This window comes from Centrocercus urophasianus, unplaced genomic scaffold (genome assembly GCF_019232065.1).
Source record: "Centrocercus urophasianus isolate 14NV4802_14NV808 unplaced genomic scaffold, USGS_Curo_1.0 seq_16, whole genome shotgun sequence".
In the NCBI taxonomy this organism is placed as follows: Eukaryota; Metazoa; Chordata; class Aves; order Galliformes; family Phasianidae; genus Centrocercus; species Centrocercus urophasianus.
Window position 1 is genome coordinate 16,114,987 of NW_024884711.1, and position 18,975 is coordinate 16,133,961.

An 18,975-nucleotide genomic window follows, 5' to 3' on the forward strand; every position below is an offset into this window, starting at 1 on the left:
CTGATAAAAGCACTACTGCTTATTGTCCATAAAGATGGTCTTAGCAGCTGTATTTTATTTGCTGGTCACTTCTAGTGAAATCTTTCACACAAGTACATGCTGCTCAAGTTGCCTTTTTACATAACTTTGCTGTGATTGTTTATCCTTATACATCAAAGCATATCCGAAGATCATTTTGTTTCTGAAGAAACAGTATTTCTTCCTATGGGATGATAGATATTTTCTTAGGCATTATGCAGATGTCTTTATATTTTTAAATGATTTTACATCTAAGTATGCATCAGCTTTTCATTTATGGTTAATTATTAGTACTTTTCTTTGGATTTGATAGAATACTGCAACAAAAACTATACTTCATATATATTTTTTTCTTGCTGACCTACTGTGTTATTTTTAGGAAAGGCATAGTGGGTTTTACTTAGGAATTTTTGAAATAATTTCAGAAATCTTTTCAGTGAAAGAGATGCTTTTGTGTGTTTATATGATTAAAATATCTGAGTAGATGTGTATACCTAGAATAGGCTGCCTTATCAGGTTTTGGTTTTGTTTGACTTCCTTAAAACGACTAAGCATTCTCTCTACTGCAAAAGTAAAAGGAAGATTGATTTTAAATATAAAAAACTTGTCCAAGAATGAAACTGTGAAAAAGTTTCAGCACTAAGTTTCAACCATAGCCGTTACAGAAAACTAGGAATCATTTTATAATGTTTATATTGCTGTGCATTTGCTAGCATGTATTGCATTATGTCGTTTCTTCTTCTTTTGCAGTTACCCTCAAGAATTCCAGGATAAAGGTAAATCTCATACATTTCTTCCCACTGTAGTATATTTTTGCTCCATGACAGACTGTCATACTGGCTTTTAAACACTCAAGTGTGCGTTGCTTGGCCGAGGCCGCTAGCTCCATCTGCTGATTGAAACAGCAAAGAGCTCCCAAGTTTTAGTTCTTGCTGAGCCATCTCTGGGCTGGGTTCGTTTCCTTCCTTAAATGCATCTGAGAATGCTTAGAAAAGAGTGAAGGTTAGAAAAATACCTCAGAATTTAATACAAATGGAGCTTATGTCTGATTTAATTAGAGCTAAGCATTGCATGTGACTGTGATGCAGGTTTTTCCTTTTTTTTTTTTTTTTTTTTCCCCCAGAGAACGCATATACAAAGTAATCTGCTTGGGAGATAAAATGTTAACAGAGATAATTTATTTCAACTTCTTTTAACAGTGATTGCAGGGGTCTTCAACTCCATAGTGGTATTTCTTTAACCTTTTAATAGGCTCAGCTAGTGGCAGTATGATATTGGCTTTCGATCCACAGTGAATGGATGTTTTCACAGTATAGCAGGATCCCAGGCCTTTAGTTGGAGAGGAGACGATTTAGTGTGCTGGTAATGAAAACTGAAGTGTGGGTTATCTATTATCTTCTGGTGGAGTTAAGACAAAGCTGCAGAACTCAGTTCAGACAAGACTTAGGAGTTTGTTGCTACAGTGTTGTATTCTGTAATTAAACCTGGAAGGGCTCTTATTTCCATGATGCTAATTCTTGAGGTCGTGACCTATAGCCTGTGGATGCTGGTATGAGGGTCACACTGTGAGGTCAAAAAGCCTGTGCAAAGCTCCACATCTTGCACTGGCTGGGGAACTTTCTGTTTTGGAACCGGGAGGTTCGAATGTGTGGACTACTTTCTGCCTCCTGATAAAGTGAAAATATGTGAAGTCACATTCAGGCAAGTAATGTTATAACAAGGCATAACAAGTCCATACATCTCGTACTGCTTTTTAAGTCAAGTTATAGAGGTCTAACAGTTCAACTGAATGAGAAAATGCAACTTCTCAAAGTTAGCCAAGATTTTCTAAGTTCAATCTGTGATTCTTCAAAAAATTATGTTAATATTGTTGCTATTTTTCCTATGTTGTGCCTGAGTACCCTTACAGAAGTTTCTCTCTTCCCTTTACTGCCCAATAGAATTAAGGGTGGAAAAATCAAATGTTAATTTGTGAAAAAAATGCCTAGTGTGAAAGTAGGTGAAAGATTGTTTAATTACAGTGCACCTGACTTTTTGGAAAACATTCTTTTCAGAAGTTGATAGAGAGTCACAGACTTGGATATTTATTAAAAGTAGAACTGTCTACAGAGAACAGAGTTGTTTTCTTTTTATAAGCTCAAGAAATTCATAATGTGTTTACTTTTCTCATTGATAACTTGATTCAGAATTTCTTCTACAATTCAAAAAATGATTATTGAAGATAAAGTTTAGTTATCTCGAGTAAAATGTGTGATTTCGTTGATATAGTTTGTAATTGCTCTGATTTGTGGAAGTTGTATTGAACATTGTTTTTATTAGGCTGTATTTGCTTCTGAAGAAGGATATATTGCTGTTTTAATTTAACTTTCATAATGTATATTTTAGGTTCAGATGCTGTAACTGTGTGCAGATGGTGAAGCTTGTAAATGCTGACATGTTAGATTTGTTTGGGGTTTGTTAATAAAATGAGAAGACTCTCAAGTTACACCATTGTTTTCTGCAAACAAGGATAAATTTCTTCAAATTCTTGTGCATTTGTGTGCATGAATATGAAAAATTCATGGGAAGTATGAGCCTGCTCTTATTTGCAAAATATTTGAGGGAATGTGGTTGAGTGATATGAATTGTCAGTGTAATCTCTGGAGATCAGGAAGTATATATTAAACTTTATTTGGTAGTGTCATTCTTACTTAAGGCCTGTGCAAATTAAGCATGACTCAGGTAGGTGTAGAACAAAGTACTCATCACACAGGGGTGAGCAATTGGATTCTGTGCCAGCTACTGAAGTAAAAAGCAGCGGCAGCAGCTGAACGAGGTCAACTTTTGTGCATATTCCATGCTATGTGCACACCTCTATGTTAGAAAAATGGAAAATAGAAGATTTAGAACTGAGATGCCTGGTCATCTTCTCATTTCTTCCCTGCTTCCAGAGAAAGAAGAAATACTCTCAAAACATAAAGTGAAAAAGGAATGGTGGATGAAGCAGAAATGGGATCATTGTACTGAAAGGAAATATGAAGGGGAGAAAAACCAGCAAAGCAACTCACTACGATGCACAGTTGAAACTCATATTTGCTGTTTGCTGTATCCAATTTCTCCATTTCTTAATGCAAATAACAGTTTTTTTTTTTTTTTTTTTTTTTTTTCTCAAGCTAAAAGAACGGTGAGGAACGATTCATACCATGTAGCATCATCACCGTGTATTAGTTATCTTATTATATTGACTGTTTGCAAAAATTCTGTGAGTTGTGATCTGTCATCGTTCCAGAGACATCCAGAAGAGTTTTTTGATGGCTGAAAGAAGTGGACTAACATTTTGGGTATTCTTATATTTCCCATAAAATATTACGAAATGGAGCACTGGTCTCTCAAACAGCAGCTCCATCAGCTTGTAAGTTGTTCCACAAACATGTTCTGTGGACATTGCTTGTCACTCCACTTTCTTTCATGGTTACTTGTTCTCAAAGTTCCACTGGCTTTGCACATAGTGACTAGTCTGTTTGTCCAAGGTATTTTGTGTCTGCGCTTGTTGTATGGGCTTTTGCTACTAAGATACAGAATCTCACCTTCAGAAAGATAAGAATGTTTAAAATAAAAATTAGAAAAGTAGAAGTAGAAATGGAAGAGCCTGTAAGTAGAACCAGGCTTCTTAAAACTGAAATCATCCTCTTGAAAATCTCAGCCTTTCAGAAAGGGCATCTACCTCCTTATAACCAAATCGATGGAATGGAGCACTTTCTTGCATCCTCTTAAAAGTAACTTTTTTTTTTTCTTATGTTGCCACCTGTTTGGTCATTAAGTAGACTAGCAAATACATCTTTAGTACCCACATACTAAAAAAAGAGAAGTTCTTTAGGGGATGTGAATGCTTACGAAAATATAAGATGTTAAATTAATAACACAGGAATATAGATAACATTTGACAAAATTCAATAATCACATGTTGAAGTTTACAGTTAAGCAGAATGCTGATTTGTATTTTCAGTTTCTTCTCATGACCAATGGTATTGGTATCCAAAACACGAATATTTCCACAAATCTATTTATTATGTTAAGTATTTTATTCTTAGGTTAAGGAACTTATTTGAAGCTTCTTTTACTCTTACTCCATTGTGTATATATATTTTTGAATTTGAAGTATTTGACTCTTCTTCTAAGCAGTTTAAGCTAAACCGTAAAGCTGCAGTTGCACTCAAGATGACCTGTTCTCGATCTTAGAGGTGAGAAGGAACATGGAAACTGAGGCAGTTTTTATAGGAATTGGGTTCATTCTTAATAAGACTAATATTCCACTAAGGATATAGAAATGTGGGCTTTGTCAAAGATTGAGTTAATACAGTTTTTGGCATTTCTCTGTTTTGAGATTAATTGTATCAATACCATGGCTGCCAAAATGTTTAGTTAAAAGAACCTTGTTTTCAGCTTGTGCTAAAAATAGTGCTAATGTTGGCAGAAGCATTCTGAGCCCTAGAAGCTGTACTTGTGTTTGAGGTTCACTTGCCATCTGTTCTCTACATTTTAGTAATATATATTTTTAAAATCATTTTTCACACACACGCACAAAAATCAGTCTGTTTGAAGTGAGACACCAAAAGCACTAGCCAAATCCAGTCATAATATGGCAATTTACAGAACAAGTTCCCCTCATAAAGCTTGCAGTGCTACTCATATCTGATCTGCAACACATGACTTTGGCAGTATTTATACAGAAAAGTATGATTTGATGTTTGCTGAATTACTGCTTTTAAGTCTAATAAAGGTCCACCCTTTCATTTTCATTTTGCTTTACTTTAATGGAAGTTAAACTTGTGCCTCTAGAGCATCAGTGATGTTCTGGGTGTGATTTTGGAGCACCTACAGGAAGCCTTTAAATGATTCAGATGCCTTTGTGGCTCCTGGCAGGACAGTGAATGTCTGGAGGCTGAAACACCTGCTCCCGGGAGATCGGCAGCCTGAAAGAGTAGTGCTGTATACAGAGACTTTGCATTTTCTGTGTTGTGTGGAAGGGATCATTCTGTTTCTGACACTGTACGCTGTTTTTTTTCGGGAAATAGCAGCAGAGTTTTAGGAGTCATTTTGGAGTTGAGAAAGGGATGCAGTAGCTTGTGGTAATCAGAGCAGTGGTGGATGAGAGTTCTGTATTTTAACACAGTTGAGTTTTTCAGTCAGGAGCATAAATACATCATTAGTAGCTAACCATAACTGGGAAAGAGATGGCTTAGTTGTTATGCAGTCCTTTGAGGATCATCATGATGTATTTCTAGAGAGACTATCAGATGCAGTAAAAATGTGCCAAATATCCCTTTATCCTGGAAGTCTGGAGTGTCTCACAGTAGGCCGGTCACCGCATTGTCCCTTTCAGCTACACACAGCTGTTGTCTGGGAAGTGTCCATGCCAAGTGCAATTTCCAGCAGCACAAGGAACATCCACCAGTGCAGCACAGAATGGTTTTATCCTGATGTGCACCATCAGAAAGGTCTGGGTACTGGGTACTCAACAAGTAAAACTTATATTGCTTTTCTTTTTTTTTTTTTTTTCTTTTTTTTGCTTGGTGTATATTTGCTTACAAACTGAAGGATGTTCCAGTATTTTTTAGCTGCTTGAAGATTCCTACTTGACCTTTAGAAAACAAACAAGCCATTAAAAACTATCTTGTTAGCATCAGAATCTAGAAGACAGGAATGAGCATCAAAGCAGATTGCATTGCGAAGCATACACTGAGAGAGTGGCTGTCACCAGTCATCTTGCAGAGATGGGTTCTTATGGGTTGAGATGGTAGCATCCTAAAAAAATTTATTTTTAAATTAAAAATCAGCTTCAGTTATCAAGGGGCTGAAGCAGGCTTGTGCCAATTTGAAAGCAACTTTATCCAGTTATTTCTGTGCAAACCTGTGTAAGTGAGAACCTTGCATTTATTTGCATGATGGCGTCGTGGAGCCCTTTGCTCAGCAGGCTCTTATTGCAGCAAAGGCTGGACCGAAGGCAGTTGTTGCAGCCTGCTGTGATGTGGGAGCTCGCGAATTGGCAAGAAGCAGGATGTTTTGACCTGCACATCTCTTTGTTTTCATGAGTTGCTTTATTTGAGCAATTTCGTTGTATCACTTTATATGAACTCTTTAGAAATAAAATGAGTTTTTAGTGATCTGAGAACCTCTAATGAGCAACAATGTCTTTCTTAGGCATTGGTTGAAGCATCTGAAGCATCCTGTTTGCCTTTTCTCAGTTTTAGCAGCTTAAGTAGTATCTTTAAGGCTCACTGTAATCAGACTATTGCAGATGAAAATGAATTCCTGAGTTTTTTTTTTTTAAAGCGGAACAATATGGTCCTGCTCATTATATTCGGGTTGTACCAAATAAACCTGTTGGAAATCTTCAAAATAGAAAACAGAGATTAAAGTGCAGCCCTTGTTACAATTAGGAGAAGTTTTACCCAGTTCTACAGTCTTAATGTGGTATAGCTTACCCTTTGGTGTACATCGTTTCCTAAATTAGTTAAGGAGCTGTAACTGAAAAGGTAGCATTTACAAGGAAAGATGTGGTTTATTTTTGTACAGATAGCATAAAATATTGATTCTACTATCAAACCTGTAAGAGGTTAGTTTAAATTGCAGAATCCCGAGAATAAGATCGGTTCACGTACATATTTTAGTTATCTATTAAGTAACAATTTATTGTAACTATTAAGTATCTACTGTTAATTAAACTTTTTTTCAAGTTCCAGATAAGTCATACAGTATTCTGGGGAAACAAGAAACTATCAATGGGCATCAGCTCCTTAACTATCCTTGTAACTACATAACAGGGACACATTCATGTCATTTCTTTGTGCAATAACTTTTGCGAAGAAGTATTTTTAAACTGATCATTAATTTTATGGCCACAGAAATGAGATGCAGAATTTATGCTGTTGTCATTGGAACAAGTTCAAGGCACTACTGACATTAAGTGTGATTGTAATGGAATGGCTGCCAACTAATGAGTCTATTTGAGCATGCTTTGCTTTTAGAAGTCTGATTAGGCAGTAATGCTTTCAATTATGCCAGCAAATTGCATTGGATACATTTACCTGATGCCCATTCTTGCTTTGTAGTTCAGTTTTCTATTACATAAATGCAAGTTGAATGCTTCTCTTTAATTTATTGGTGCTTTTGGGGTGTATTTTTAGGTACTTGGCACCTGAAGAGAGGAGTAGCGACTTGCGCTGCTCGACACTGACTCCTCTGACTGCTTAAGGAGTAGCACTGATAGTTTCAAATGCAGTTCTATCTAGCCTTCTTTGGAAGGTGAGGTATAAACTGCAGTGCAGCACCTTAATGGAGGAGAATGTGGAGACAAGACAGAGATTACTCTGAGTGGGAATGCAAAGGACCCCACAGAATCAGCAGGAAGCCTCTCTGTAAACTGTCAGGAGCAATATCCTTGTGTATTAATAGCATACACTCCTAAGGTGTCTTTTAACTGCTAAAACCCAAGGCTGATAGCCTGTAGTCATTGTTTCACGTGAGCACAAAAGCTCTGTGAAACACTGCCTGTTAAAGCTGCAGAGCACGTGGAGTCCGCTCTCCATCAACACGACTGCAGCTCGTGATAGATGAGTGAAGGGTTACATTTCAGTGCATAATACAGACTTAAAATACTTCTGTTTAATCTAAAACAAAAACAAAAAAAGGAAGTTTTTGACTTAATTTAGTCCTCTGTGGCTGCAGGTTACTTGTGATTCTTTTAGTGCCTGTGACCTGTTCTCCATGTTTTTGATACACAAAAAGTTGGGGTACCTAAATATATGACTGCATGACATGGGATCTGTATATTTGTCCTGGTTATCTTTCTCATCTTTTTTTCGTTGTCTTCGAAGTCCTCAAGCCTTTGTTTACAATTTAACATCTAGTGAATTCTTTCATGATCTTAAAATTTTTGAAGTCATTGTATGTACCTTTTTTCTTCACAGTAACTTGTGTTGTTTGAGCATTATTTTGAATTTGGATATTGTGGACTTGGATATTTGTTTTATAATAAATCTGCATTTAATGTGCACCTGATTTTTGTTCTTTCAGATACAATATATACCTGGGAATGTACACGGGGTGCTCTAAATATGTATGTTTATATTGAAAAGCTTGTATTCTTCTAGATCATCCAGGGATTATATGAATGCTAAACACAAAGGTTTACTGATTGCAAAATCCTTACCATAATTAGAAAATGCTAATTACATAGCTTGGTGGAAGAATGGGCTAAACGTGCACCTATGGGAGTTTGTACAAAAAAATCACAACTTCTCTGAAAGAGTGCATTGCTGGGAAGGGGAAAGCCCTATGGAAATGATTCCTTTCTGTGTGCGCTTCCCTGTAAGTCATGCAGAATGGCTACAGTTCAGATATAGTGAGGCGTACTCTTACTGTTCAATCTGTGGCTTTTGATTGCTGGAGTTTGTTGGTTGTGGAAGTGTTTTCCTCTAAAAACACAGCCTAATATTTTAAGTTTATTCTGGCACCGAATGAGCATATAAGTGGTAAATGGGCATTTTTGACTGATAAACCAGAGATTTGAAGGTGGGTGTTGATATAAACTTAGGTCCTTTGCATTGTAGTGCCAGTAAAAAATTTAGGGCAGAAAAAGAATGGAACAACTCCTGAGAGGATATGGGCTGTGATTATAATGTCTGGTCTTCTAATAGTCTATTTTGTAATTTGTGTATATTTACTATGTGTATGTATGCACAGAGAGTGAGAGGCAACTGGTCTCTTGCATGTAAGGATAAAAGATGATAGTTGTAAATATGGCATAATCTTTTTTGTTCACATGCTCTCTGCTTTGTGGCTTTCTGTTTGGATGAAGGAGTGCATCTTGGAGACAGATAATTTACTTCTGATTGGTTTGACAGGTGTGATGAAATGCAAATATTTTGATCAGATTAACACGGGAGCTGGAGTGCTACCGGAAGTAGACTGTGTCAAAAATAGATTTGGAATCAGGTTCTCATTCTAAGCAATACTTGTATGGCACTGGGACTTGAAAGGAAACTTTGCTCAGAAAAGGACTAAATTAATGAAAAGAAAATCCAATTTGATGTTTAGCAATTTTGGGCTACAAAAATTCCAGTAAAGCAAGAAAAAAAAAATTTCTGAAAAGAAAACGTTGCTTTTTTTTTTTTTTTTTTTTTTCTCCAAAGAACAGGGAATATACTGGATTTTTTTATATTAAATAGAAAATAGAAGAATAAAACTCTCAGCCATAGCTAGGCAGCCCAACTGGTTTCTATGGATGCAGAGAATAATTTCACTGTGGATGGGGGTTTATTTGGGAGTTTATAAATTAGCTGTGTGGTACAGTGCTCCAAAAGTGAATATGTGAATAGAGATGCATGTCTGTAGAGCTCTGGAAAGCTTTTGCATGTGAATATAACAAAAGGAAGTGCTTAAGCAATTTTTTCCTTATATACTTTTTAAGAAAATGGAGAGCTATTTGATCTGTTGGAGCATCGGAGTTATGATTTTGGTTTGGTGACAGTGTCGGCTTTAATTATTGGATATTTCTTATTTTCCAACGCTGTTTCTTTAAAAACAAATAAGTAATTATGTGGTTGAGGTTGTGGTTTCTTTTTAATTTTCACTTTTTTTTCCCCCCTATATTTCCAGGATTTTTTTTCCCTTCTGCTTCTTTGCCTAGTTGCTATGAAAGCAAACAAACCAAACTCAGAAAATACACTGCATTTCAGGGGGGTAAAATTAAATTTCATCTTATTAAACAAGAACCTCAACTGTAGCAATTTCTCTTTATTTCCCAATATTTAATACACTCTGGTCAGCATCATGCGCTGTTCAGCTAATAAGGCAACGTTTGTTTTGTTTGTTGTGGTAGGGCTCTCAGTTGTTTGAGAAATTCATCGCTAGAGTGCTGCATTAAGGCACCCCTTTGGGCTGGGTGCTCTCAGAAGGTGATCCCGTTTTTAGCTTCGTTGGAAGAGTACAGCACACACTGCATTCGCAGGGTGCCCCTAGAAAGAAGTTGAAGAGAAAAGGAAAGTGGGCAGAGGAGGACAAAGTGCTGCCAGAAGTAGTTGGGCGGGCCTCTGGAAGGAAGATGCAGCATATCCCAGATCCTCTCTACACTTAAAAATGAAAGAGTTCTTGCGTTGACACTGCCCATTTCTCTTCCTGACAGCGTTTGCTCTTGCCTACCTCTTTGCCGTGGTTTTTTTCTTTTTCCCCCACCCTGTCAGCTAAGCAGCACTGGTAGTAGGTTCATTATAGGACAGTGTTTAAGAAAACCACTCCAACAAAATGCACTTGGCCAATTAGCATGTTGCTCCAGAACAGTAGCATTGAAATACAAGGTGACAAGGTGCATGAGGAATAGACACTTTGAAATAATAGTTAATATCCTCCTTAACAGTGAGATTCACTTATTCAGTTGTAATGAAAATACTTGCCTTTGCATTCTGTCTTTGCATGACAGACTATATTACATAGTAATGTGGGTTTTTTTTTTTGACTTTTCAGAATTGGAAGATGAGGAAGAGTCAGAGAGCTCCTTTTCTTCACCTCCTGACAGTGCCTCAATAGCATCTGACCGATGTGATAAAGAGGACGAAGCACATTCTGATGGTATGTGACACTGTTTATCTTAGAATGTACTAGATTTGCCAGTTTGCTACAAACTCGTGTAATGGGTGCCTCATGATGAGAATGTTACTGGTGGAAATCAAATAAGCAGATAAGCATCACAGCTGGACAGTTTTCCTGCCTTTACAAGAACCTTTAAAGGAACAGAAGAGCTCTCTCTAGTGGTCCTAGAGCATAGTGAAGCTGCCGCAAATTTGCATGTTTTTTTTTTTTTTTTCTCAAATACACGCTTTCTGATAACAAAACATCTTCTGTAGATGCGTATGTTTTTATAGAGAGATCATGGCTAAAGCAGTGTGAATATTTGTACTAACAAATTGTTTGTTAATTCAACATTATCAGATTCTTGCTTAATTTTATTGTGCTACTTAATGGCTTACTGTATTATTTATCATATAAATAATGAAACAGTTTATGTGATTGATATTTTTCTGCAAACTCCATGCAGAATAGGTTCATAAAATATTAAATTAATTATTCCTACAATGTTTCCTTGCATTGAGGTAGTCTTTTTGTGGAATGTTTTTGTTGTATACATTTTAAATTTGAGTTTGCATAACAAGGAAAATCTAAGATCCATAGCTCTTTTCCATGTTGTTTTGGGTTGTATTCATTAAATTTAATGCTAAATGTGGCTGTTCTGAAGACATGAACGATTGAATATTTCAGTAGCTAACAAGCTCGCTTTAGCCTAGTGTCCATATTTTTGAGGTTCATTTATTGTATAAATAATATTAAAACCCTTCTATGGATAATACAAGGCAGTAAATTAAGTATATGTACAAATAAATTAACGATGTATATTAATTTGTGGCACTGGAAGTTAGACCTGCTAGTGAATGATGTTTTCTGACATGATATGATGATCAAATTGTGCAGCTCATTCTCAAAATACAATTGCTGAATGAAAATATGCTTCCCGCAACATAGCACTCCACGTTTTATGTTATCCAGATTATTCCCTTTGGAAACATAAATTGCTTTTATGAGGTATAAAATTATGTCTATTGCAGAACAGGGATAAGTCAAGTACATGCATAAGTGATAAACCTTCTAACCACTGATTCAGAATAACACAGTTATTTTTTTATATTCAGAACTCTGTAAAATGTGTAACAATAATAATCACACTTCTTTTTATATTGAGCTTGTTGCATTTCAGCAATGTGACCTTCTAAAAAAAATAGTAAAAACAAGCCTTTTTGCTTTCTTGTTGAAATGTAATTATCAGTCAAATTGAATATGGCTTTTAGAAAAGCCAAGCTAATTTTCCAAACTACAGATGAATGCAACTTTCCATTTATTTATTTTTGCTTACAAACATAATCTCAACATTATTTCTAATTGTAACTTAATAACATGGTACTGATTGCATAAAGGGTTTCTGACAAAATTGTATGACTGTTTAATAGGAGATATGATTATATATTTGTTTCAAAACAAGTTAATCAAGAAAAAAGTGATAACGTTCATAAAACTAAATGAATAGCTGAAGAATGCTGATACCAGAGTATATAAATTACTATACGATTTTGTACAGATGAATAATTAATTTTTAGTTCATTCTGGAAGCTGTGATTATGAGACTAGGTCTGGTACCCGCCCGTCGGTATCTTTGCTTATTGGTTAACGTTTTGAGTGGAAACATGGTGGGTTACATTTAAGGTGATGTTACCTCATTGTTCCTTCTACATTTTCGGAGAAATTCTCCTTGGTTACCTAGTGGAAGCTCAGAATGAGGGAAAGGTGGCAAATTTTGTCTGTAAATACTTACATTTAATTAGGAATTTTCTTCCTCTTTGAATGTCCAGTGTGCCATTTTGCGCGTTTTGATTTTAACGTATATAGACCACCATTAAAACATAGCCTCATAGACTGCGTATGAAAATCCATGTTAAGAGGATCTTACAAGAGGTGAATTGATCCTCTGAGGTGCAATTTGTTTCAGTTTTCATAGGCATGATTGGGTTTGTTGAAGCTTAGTAGTTAATTTTTATTTTTTAGCAGTCTCTTAGTGCTCAATATTTAAGCCTAGTGAAGCAGCTGGATCCATAGGGTAGACACTTGGTCTGATGCAGTTACCAGTTTAGTTCAGCAGGGCTGTGCATAGGTGTAAAACCTCATTTGCATAGAATCAAGGCTCTCAGCATTAACAGAGGGGCATAACTGTAGGTAATCAAATGGAGAAGCATTCTTTATTTGAGTGTGTTTGTATTATTTTATATAAACCTTTCAAGCATGTTTGCTGTTTGAAAAACAAAAATGTATGTGTATATATATATATATATATATATATATATATATATATTTACTTTTATATACTTGAATTCAAGACTTCAAGATTTGTCTGACTTCTGAAAGCACTGCTGCTTGGCTTTGCCGTGTTACTGTCAAAATATAATTTGTGAAGGCACCCGCTTGGTAACAGATAAAGAATTAGTGTATTACGTGTACATTATAGTCATTGTAAAATCCCAGAGTTTTTGTGTGACCTTTGTCTAATGGTGTATTAATTACACAAGAGATAATCCATTTAACAATAAGTATGGGATAACTAAATTAGCACAGGTCACCTAAAGGCCTTTTGTCAAATCCGATTGTTATGTTGTCCTTTTGACTTTTACCTTATGGTAGGCACTAACAAAGTATCTAAACTTTGATGGATTATAAACTCTAAACATGATATGTATTTTTCATAATGCTAATGTAATTTTCTAGGTACTGAAAAGGTCAAACCCACACGTCTCTGTGTGCATTCTAAGTCTGTCTTTCCTTTTAATATTTCTTTTTCTCTGTTCCTCTGGTTCAAAAGTTCACTCCGTTCCCAAATGGCCACCTAATTTTCCAGTTATTCCCTCAAGCCATATGTGTTTTGGTTTCTTTATGGTTTATTAGGTACTGTAGGAAAGTAGCATAAGTTATATCTTCTAATGAAATTCAAGCACACTTCAGTGATGCTTTGACTTGATTGCTGGCAGCAATTAAATCACAACGAAGGAGAATGATGCATAGGCTTACATGTCCAGACACCCTACAGAAATTGGAAGAGGGATAAAGCACAACAAAACCCCAAATAAAATAACAAACCCAAACCCAAGACAGACAAAACAAAACAGCACTGCCAGGCACTCAGTTCTTAACTTGATTTTTTTTTTTTTATTGGCTAACAGCCTGATTGATAGCAAAATCATAACTTGCTGTATGCTAACAGGCAGAGTTCACTTGTAGGTTATTGTGAGCTGATAAAGGGTTAGATGGAGTTTTGATTTTCACATTGGTCCTTGGTGCACCAGATTAATGGAATTTCAATGAGAGACTGGAGTAGTCACAGCTTTGTCAGAAAAACAGATGGAGATTCTATAGCTATGTCTGCTCATTAATACCAGTTGCCTGAAAGGTGTACTACTTCTCTATACAAAAGACTCAACATAATTGATTTTTGAGTGGTGTCTTTTCTCACTTATTGATGGCTAGGTTTCTTGCAACTTAAACGACAGGTTTTTGTATAGTACATTGTATTACAATGTTATGCCTTGTAATTTCTTACTCCTTTTCCATCTGTATGTTAAAGAACGTAAGTAATGGAAAATACATCTCTAGGTTCATTAGAAAGCAAAGCATGCTGAAATACATAAAAAGTGAAAAAGCAAGACTTAATGTAAAGTTGCTGGCAAACTTATTTTCAGTTGAAGGTTAATTAATAATGAAGTTGTCATATTAATGGGGAAAATGTTACTGTCTTTTATTTAATTTTCAGGTTCCTTAGGTTGATGTGAAATCTAGGTTTAATGCCATACTGAAACTTTCTTAGACTTTAACAGTATAACCTTCTTTTATGATGCCCATTGGTTTTTTTGGTTTTTTTTTTTTTTTTTTTTGAGTGTAAAACCTTTGGTTGGTGGTATAGAAACTTGATTCCATGCTAGGCAATGCCTTTATTATTAAGGAATACAACTTTTGTCATTATTGCAACTATTGTGAGTGAACTTGTGAGTGAACCTACCACTTATGAAGAAGATATGTCTGGTTAGCTCTGCAGGGAGTGTGATTTAGTAATTACTGGATTTAGAAAGATCATAGTGAATGCTATTAAAATAATTTAGGTCACTTTCGTTTCTATGGGTAATCTAGAAATGTTGCCTTGAGCATGTGAAGATGAAGGAAGTACTAAAAATGTGTCTGAGGACTTGTATGGTCTTCAAATTATCCTATTTGACTATAGCGTATGAATAAAATATGCTTTTTTTAGTAGAAAATTCTTAAATGGAGTGAGAATGTCAGGGGATTAGGTAGGCTGAGACACTTACGGACGATTTGTAAATCTGCAGCCTTCAGTGTTTTCTAGGTAGGAACATTTTGAACCTTGTCATCCAGAGTAAAATCTTTGCAGGATGATGGAATCACAGTGAAAAGCAAAGTGTACTAAAGAACAGCCTGAAACATGAAGAATATTTTGCAAACTCAGCTTAGATTGAAATCCACATCTCTTCTTTTAATCTCCCTTCCCAAGTTAAATGGGATACATGTGGGAACAGGTGTGTATAAATTCCCAGGTTCACATCTATTTATTGAAGAGAGTGTTGAAATAACAGTCAAAAGATGTAAAGAAGTTCAGCTCCTTGTTGGACAGGAGAGACGTTGTAGTCAAGCAAATATATTATCCTTATCGTGCCTGAAATGATTTTTGGCAGTCACCTGTCTCATCTTTCCTAAAAATCTCTAATACTGCAATTTCACTGTCTTTCCCAGGCACTTTGTCCCAGTGCAGCACTGCACTTGCTATTAGCAGATACGTGTCCTAAATGCTTCATATCACGCTATTGACATTTTACTCCCTTTTGTCCATGAAGGACACACAGTGGTTTCTTTCCTTTCTTTTCCTTTTGTCATGTATATATTCAAAGACTGAAAAGAGGCTCTGTACCTCTCCAAAATTAACTGCTGCTGAAAAAGTCAAGCAACTGAACTGCTTGTTTGTTTGTTTGTTTGTTTACAGGATCCATAGCAGCAAATATTGCAGTAATTACTTATTTTGAAAAGAAAGATTTTTTTTTTAAAGCATTTGAAATATGGAAAGTTAATCTGATTAATTTTTGTTTAAACAATTTGCATAGAACAGAAGAGATTAATTTCTGTAAGGAAACAGAAGTTTCAGGTGCACTTCTGGCCCTGTTAAAGTCAATGGTAAAGTTAAAAATGATACCGTGTAGGTTAACAGTGTGTACAAATTGATGATACTAAAATGGTTGAACTTCTAATTATCATGATGAAAAACTTCCTATTAAACAATAAACCCCTGTGTTCTTTTAACATTTACCTTTCTCCCATGGGAGAAATGACATGGTTTGTTGCTCATTTTATTTCATCTATGTTGCTTCAGTGACTGAGCAATAACAAAACAGCCATGTATGCGGCACCACTGGACAGGACAATATCCACGATAAAAACAATAACTTGTTTGACCCATTCTTTTTCGTATTATATCATAGTTTTGTTCAAGATATCTAGCTATTGTAAAAAAGAACAGAAAGCTGAAGTGCGCTAGATTTTTTTTTTTTTTTTCCCATTTAGTTTGGCTAATGCTTTTCTAGGTCCGTTCTTTTACATCATGAGTAGCTGAAATAAAAAGGAAGAGGGAAGCTTTTCCTTCAGCTTCCTTTATATGGGATAGGATGTTCAATTACAGGTTTAGGAACTTAACACTTTCCTTATCTATAGACACTTCTACTTTCTGATTTCCTTTTAATTCCTCATTCTTCCTGTTAAGAAATAGTGGTAAGTCAGCTTTCATTCTGCTCCTTACTCCATTACTCACAGAACCAGGGAGATGAGTTAAATGAGAGTGCTGCTTCATAGGATCTCAGTGGCACCTTGAGATGGGTGATTATCCAGTAGCCAAGCAAGTTCAACAGGTTGTTGTTGCTGAGTTTGTAGGTAAGAGGCTTTTTTTTTTTTTTTTTTTGGTGTGTGTGTATCTACCAAGTAAGTCAGGGTGATGGGTCAGCCTTCAGCACACACTACACAGTATCATTTAGTTCAGGCTTTTCCACAGAATTGACTGTTGGGAATTTGCGCCTGTATTTAATTCAGTGTATGCATGAAAGTGTTCAGCAACACTAAGTAAAAGATTTTCCCCACATTTATGTTTTTGTGCTTTGACTGATGAGCGCTTTCAGTGGAGGTGCAAAGTACATTCATAGAGCTTAAGCAAGAAGAAAAAGAACCTGTTAACTCTCAAGTATCATGCAATCCAGCCATTAATGTAATGGACTTGTGTTTGTTTCTTTTCATGAAAGAAGGAGGTTGTAGTGGTTTAATATTTATAAATTTTGAGATTAAATTTGAACGGAAAAGTAAAATCTATGTCATTAAGAAGCTTATTAAAGTGCTGCGTGGAAAAAAAAAAACCAAAACAACCAAATTGTTACAAATGAAATCTTTATGATACCCCCAGTGCAGACAAGTTCATTATTGCTATTCTAAAAAAATGACTTGTAGACATTGTTCACCGCTTAAAAAATTGCGGCAGGAGCTTTACTTCCTGCAGATGTTTGTCACTAGACAGTATCTTTGGTTTGATAGTCTGCTCTGAAATTCTATGTAGATATTCACTTGAATTACTTCCGAGAGTGAGATTAAGAGTAGAGTATGAGATCAAAATATTGCATGTTGACTTCCCTCCAAGCTAAAATTATTACTACTGTTTCTTAATTAACGTTATTCAAAACCTGTTCACCACTGTCACAACAAGGAAAGGTATTATCACCTGGATGTTAACTCTTGTCTTTGCTGCTATTTATATTGACAAAAATTCTTTGGGACTCATTTTGTGCAAGGAGTTATGAGTGATCTTGTACTGTGAAATGGGCTAAAACCTTTTCTGGTCTAAAACAGATTTTCATGGCCTCTTCCTATCTGAATGCATGTTACTTATTTAATGCGAACTACATCATAGTCTGATACTAACTTTCCAGAGGTATCTCATCTTTGTAGAAAACACTGTTCTTCAGCAGCCAAATTTTATATTTCTGTGTATATTGGTAATATGTAAAATATTCACAATGCATATTCAACAATGCAATTAATTTATGTGCCTCACGTATCTGCTATTGTGCCTTGCCACCTTGTATTGAAGAGGCAAGGGGAATGATAAATGTGGAATGCATATGCTTGGCCCCAGAAGGATGTTTGTAGTGTGCTATAAAATGAGGATTTGGAGGCAAGTTAAGTAATGGTGGCCCAAGTCTTCCTTGATAGATAACAGATAGATAGGTGAATTGCTCCTTCCCAAGAAGAGGTACAGAACATGGGGACATGGACCTTAATAATACAGTTGCCTGAGGAAAAAATGAATGGAAATGTCATTGAATTCAAATTAAAAAGCAAATCAAATGAACAAACCACTCCCCCTCCAAAACAAACAAACAGCCCCTCTCCTCCCCCCCAAAAAACACCAAAAGAACAAATAACTAAAAAAAAAAATTGCTTTTTACAATTCTATCTATTTTGTGCTCAGCAATTTGAGTTTGTATTTCTGTGAGAGAGGTAGGGTTAAATAATTGTCTTTACGTGAAATTAAGAATGGGGTGCTTTTTCTCCCCTCAGTGGCTTCTTTAGAAACTGACTTGAGTACTATATTTTAATAGGAAAAGAATTGGTGAGATTATGACCAACTTTGATCGAAGATTTTTGGTATATTTTAGCAAAGTGGTTATTCTGTATTTGTGTTGTATACCTGTGAGTTAAGAGTTAAAAACACACAAAAGAATGTAGTCGTAATGCTGACAAATGCAGAGATTTCTTCTGTAATCTGTATACACAGATTTGGGTTATAAAGTGGTAAATAAATCCCGCAAAATAAAAACATTTTGTTTTTACTTATTAACCACAAGCATCTGCAAATTTTTGTTTGGCAATATTACGGATTTTGCCATGCAGCTGGTGGAGGCATTCTTTAGTATGCACTGCTTTTTTTAATATGTGGCATACATTTTTCTTCTCTCTCAGATCTCTGGAATCTTCCAGTGTCCTCATTTGTTTGAGTGATATTTAGAATTTGGTATAAAAATAATGTGAAAATGCCATAGTGAGCTGGTGATAATTGATTTAGTCCATCACACTGAAATACCCCTTGTTTCCCTCTTCCTCCTCCCGTGGGCAATAATCATGGGATCAAGCTGCCAGTCTGTAGATATAATTTTTCCAGCAGTGCCATCTGGCTACTTGGCACTAGAAGTTGTACTGGCTTCTTAGCTGTTTCCACTGATTTTTGTCAAATTGAACTCAGTTGAGGAGATGTCTTTTGCTAGTGGGTGTTGATTTTTTTTTTTT

The 18,975-nt window shown here is 35.7% G+C and overlaps 1 protein-coding gene across 1 annotated transcript in view; it reads left to right on the forward strand.

Annotated features, from left to right (window-relative positions):
- SKAP2 (src kinase associated phosphoprotein 2) overlaps nucleotides 1-18,975 on the forward strand; it is a 108,925-nt gene that overhangs the window by 11,733 nt on the left and 78,217 nt on the right. Inside the window, exons 3-4 of the mRNA XM_042817166.1 lie at nucleotides 769-794; nucleotides 10,522-10,626. Of these exons, the coding sequence (XP_042673100.1) occupies nucleotides 769-794; nucleotides 10,522-10,626 (131 nt within the window). The remainder of the gene's footprint in view (nucleotides 1-768; nucleotides 795-10,521; nucleotides 10,627-18,975) is intronic.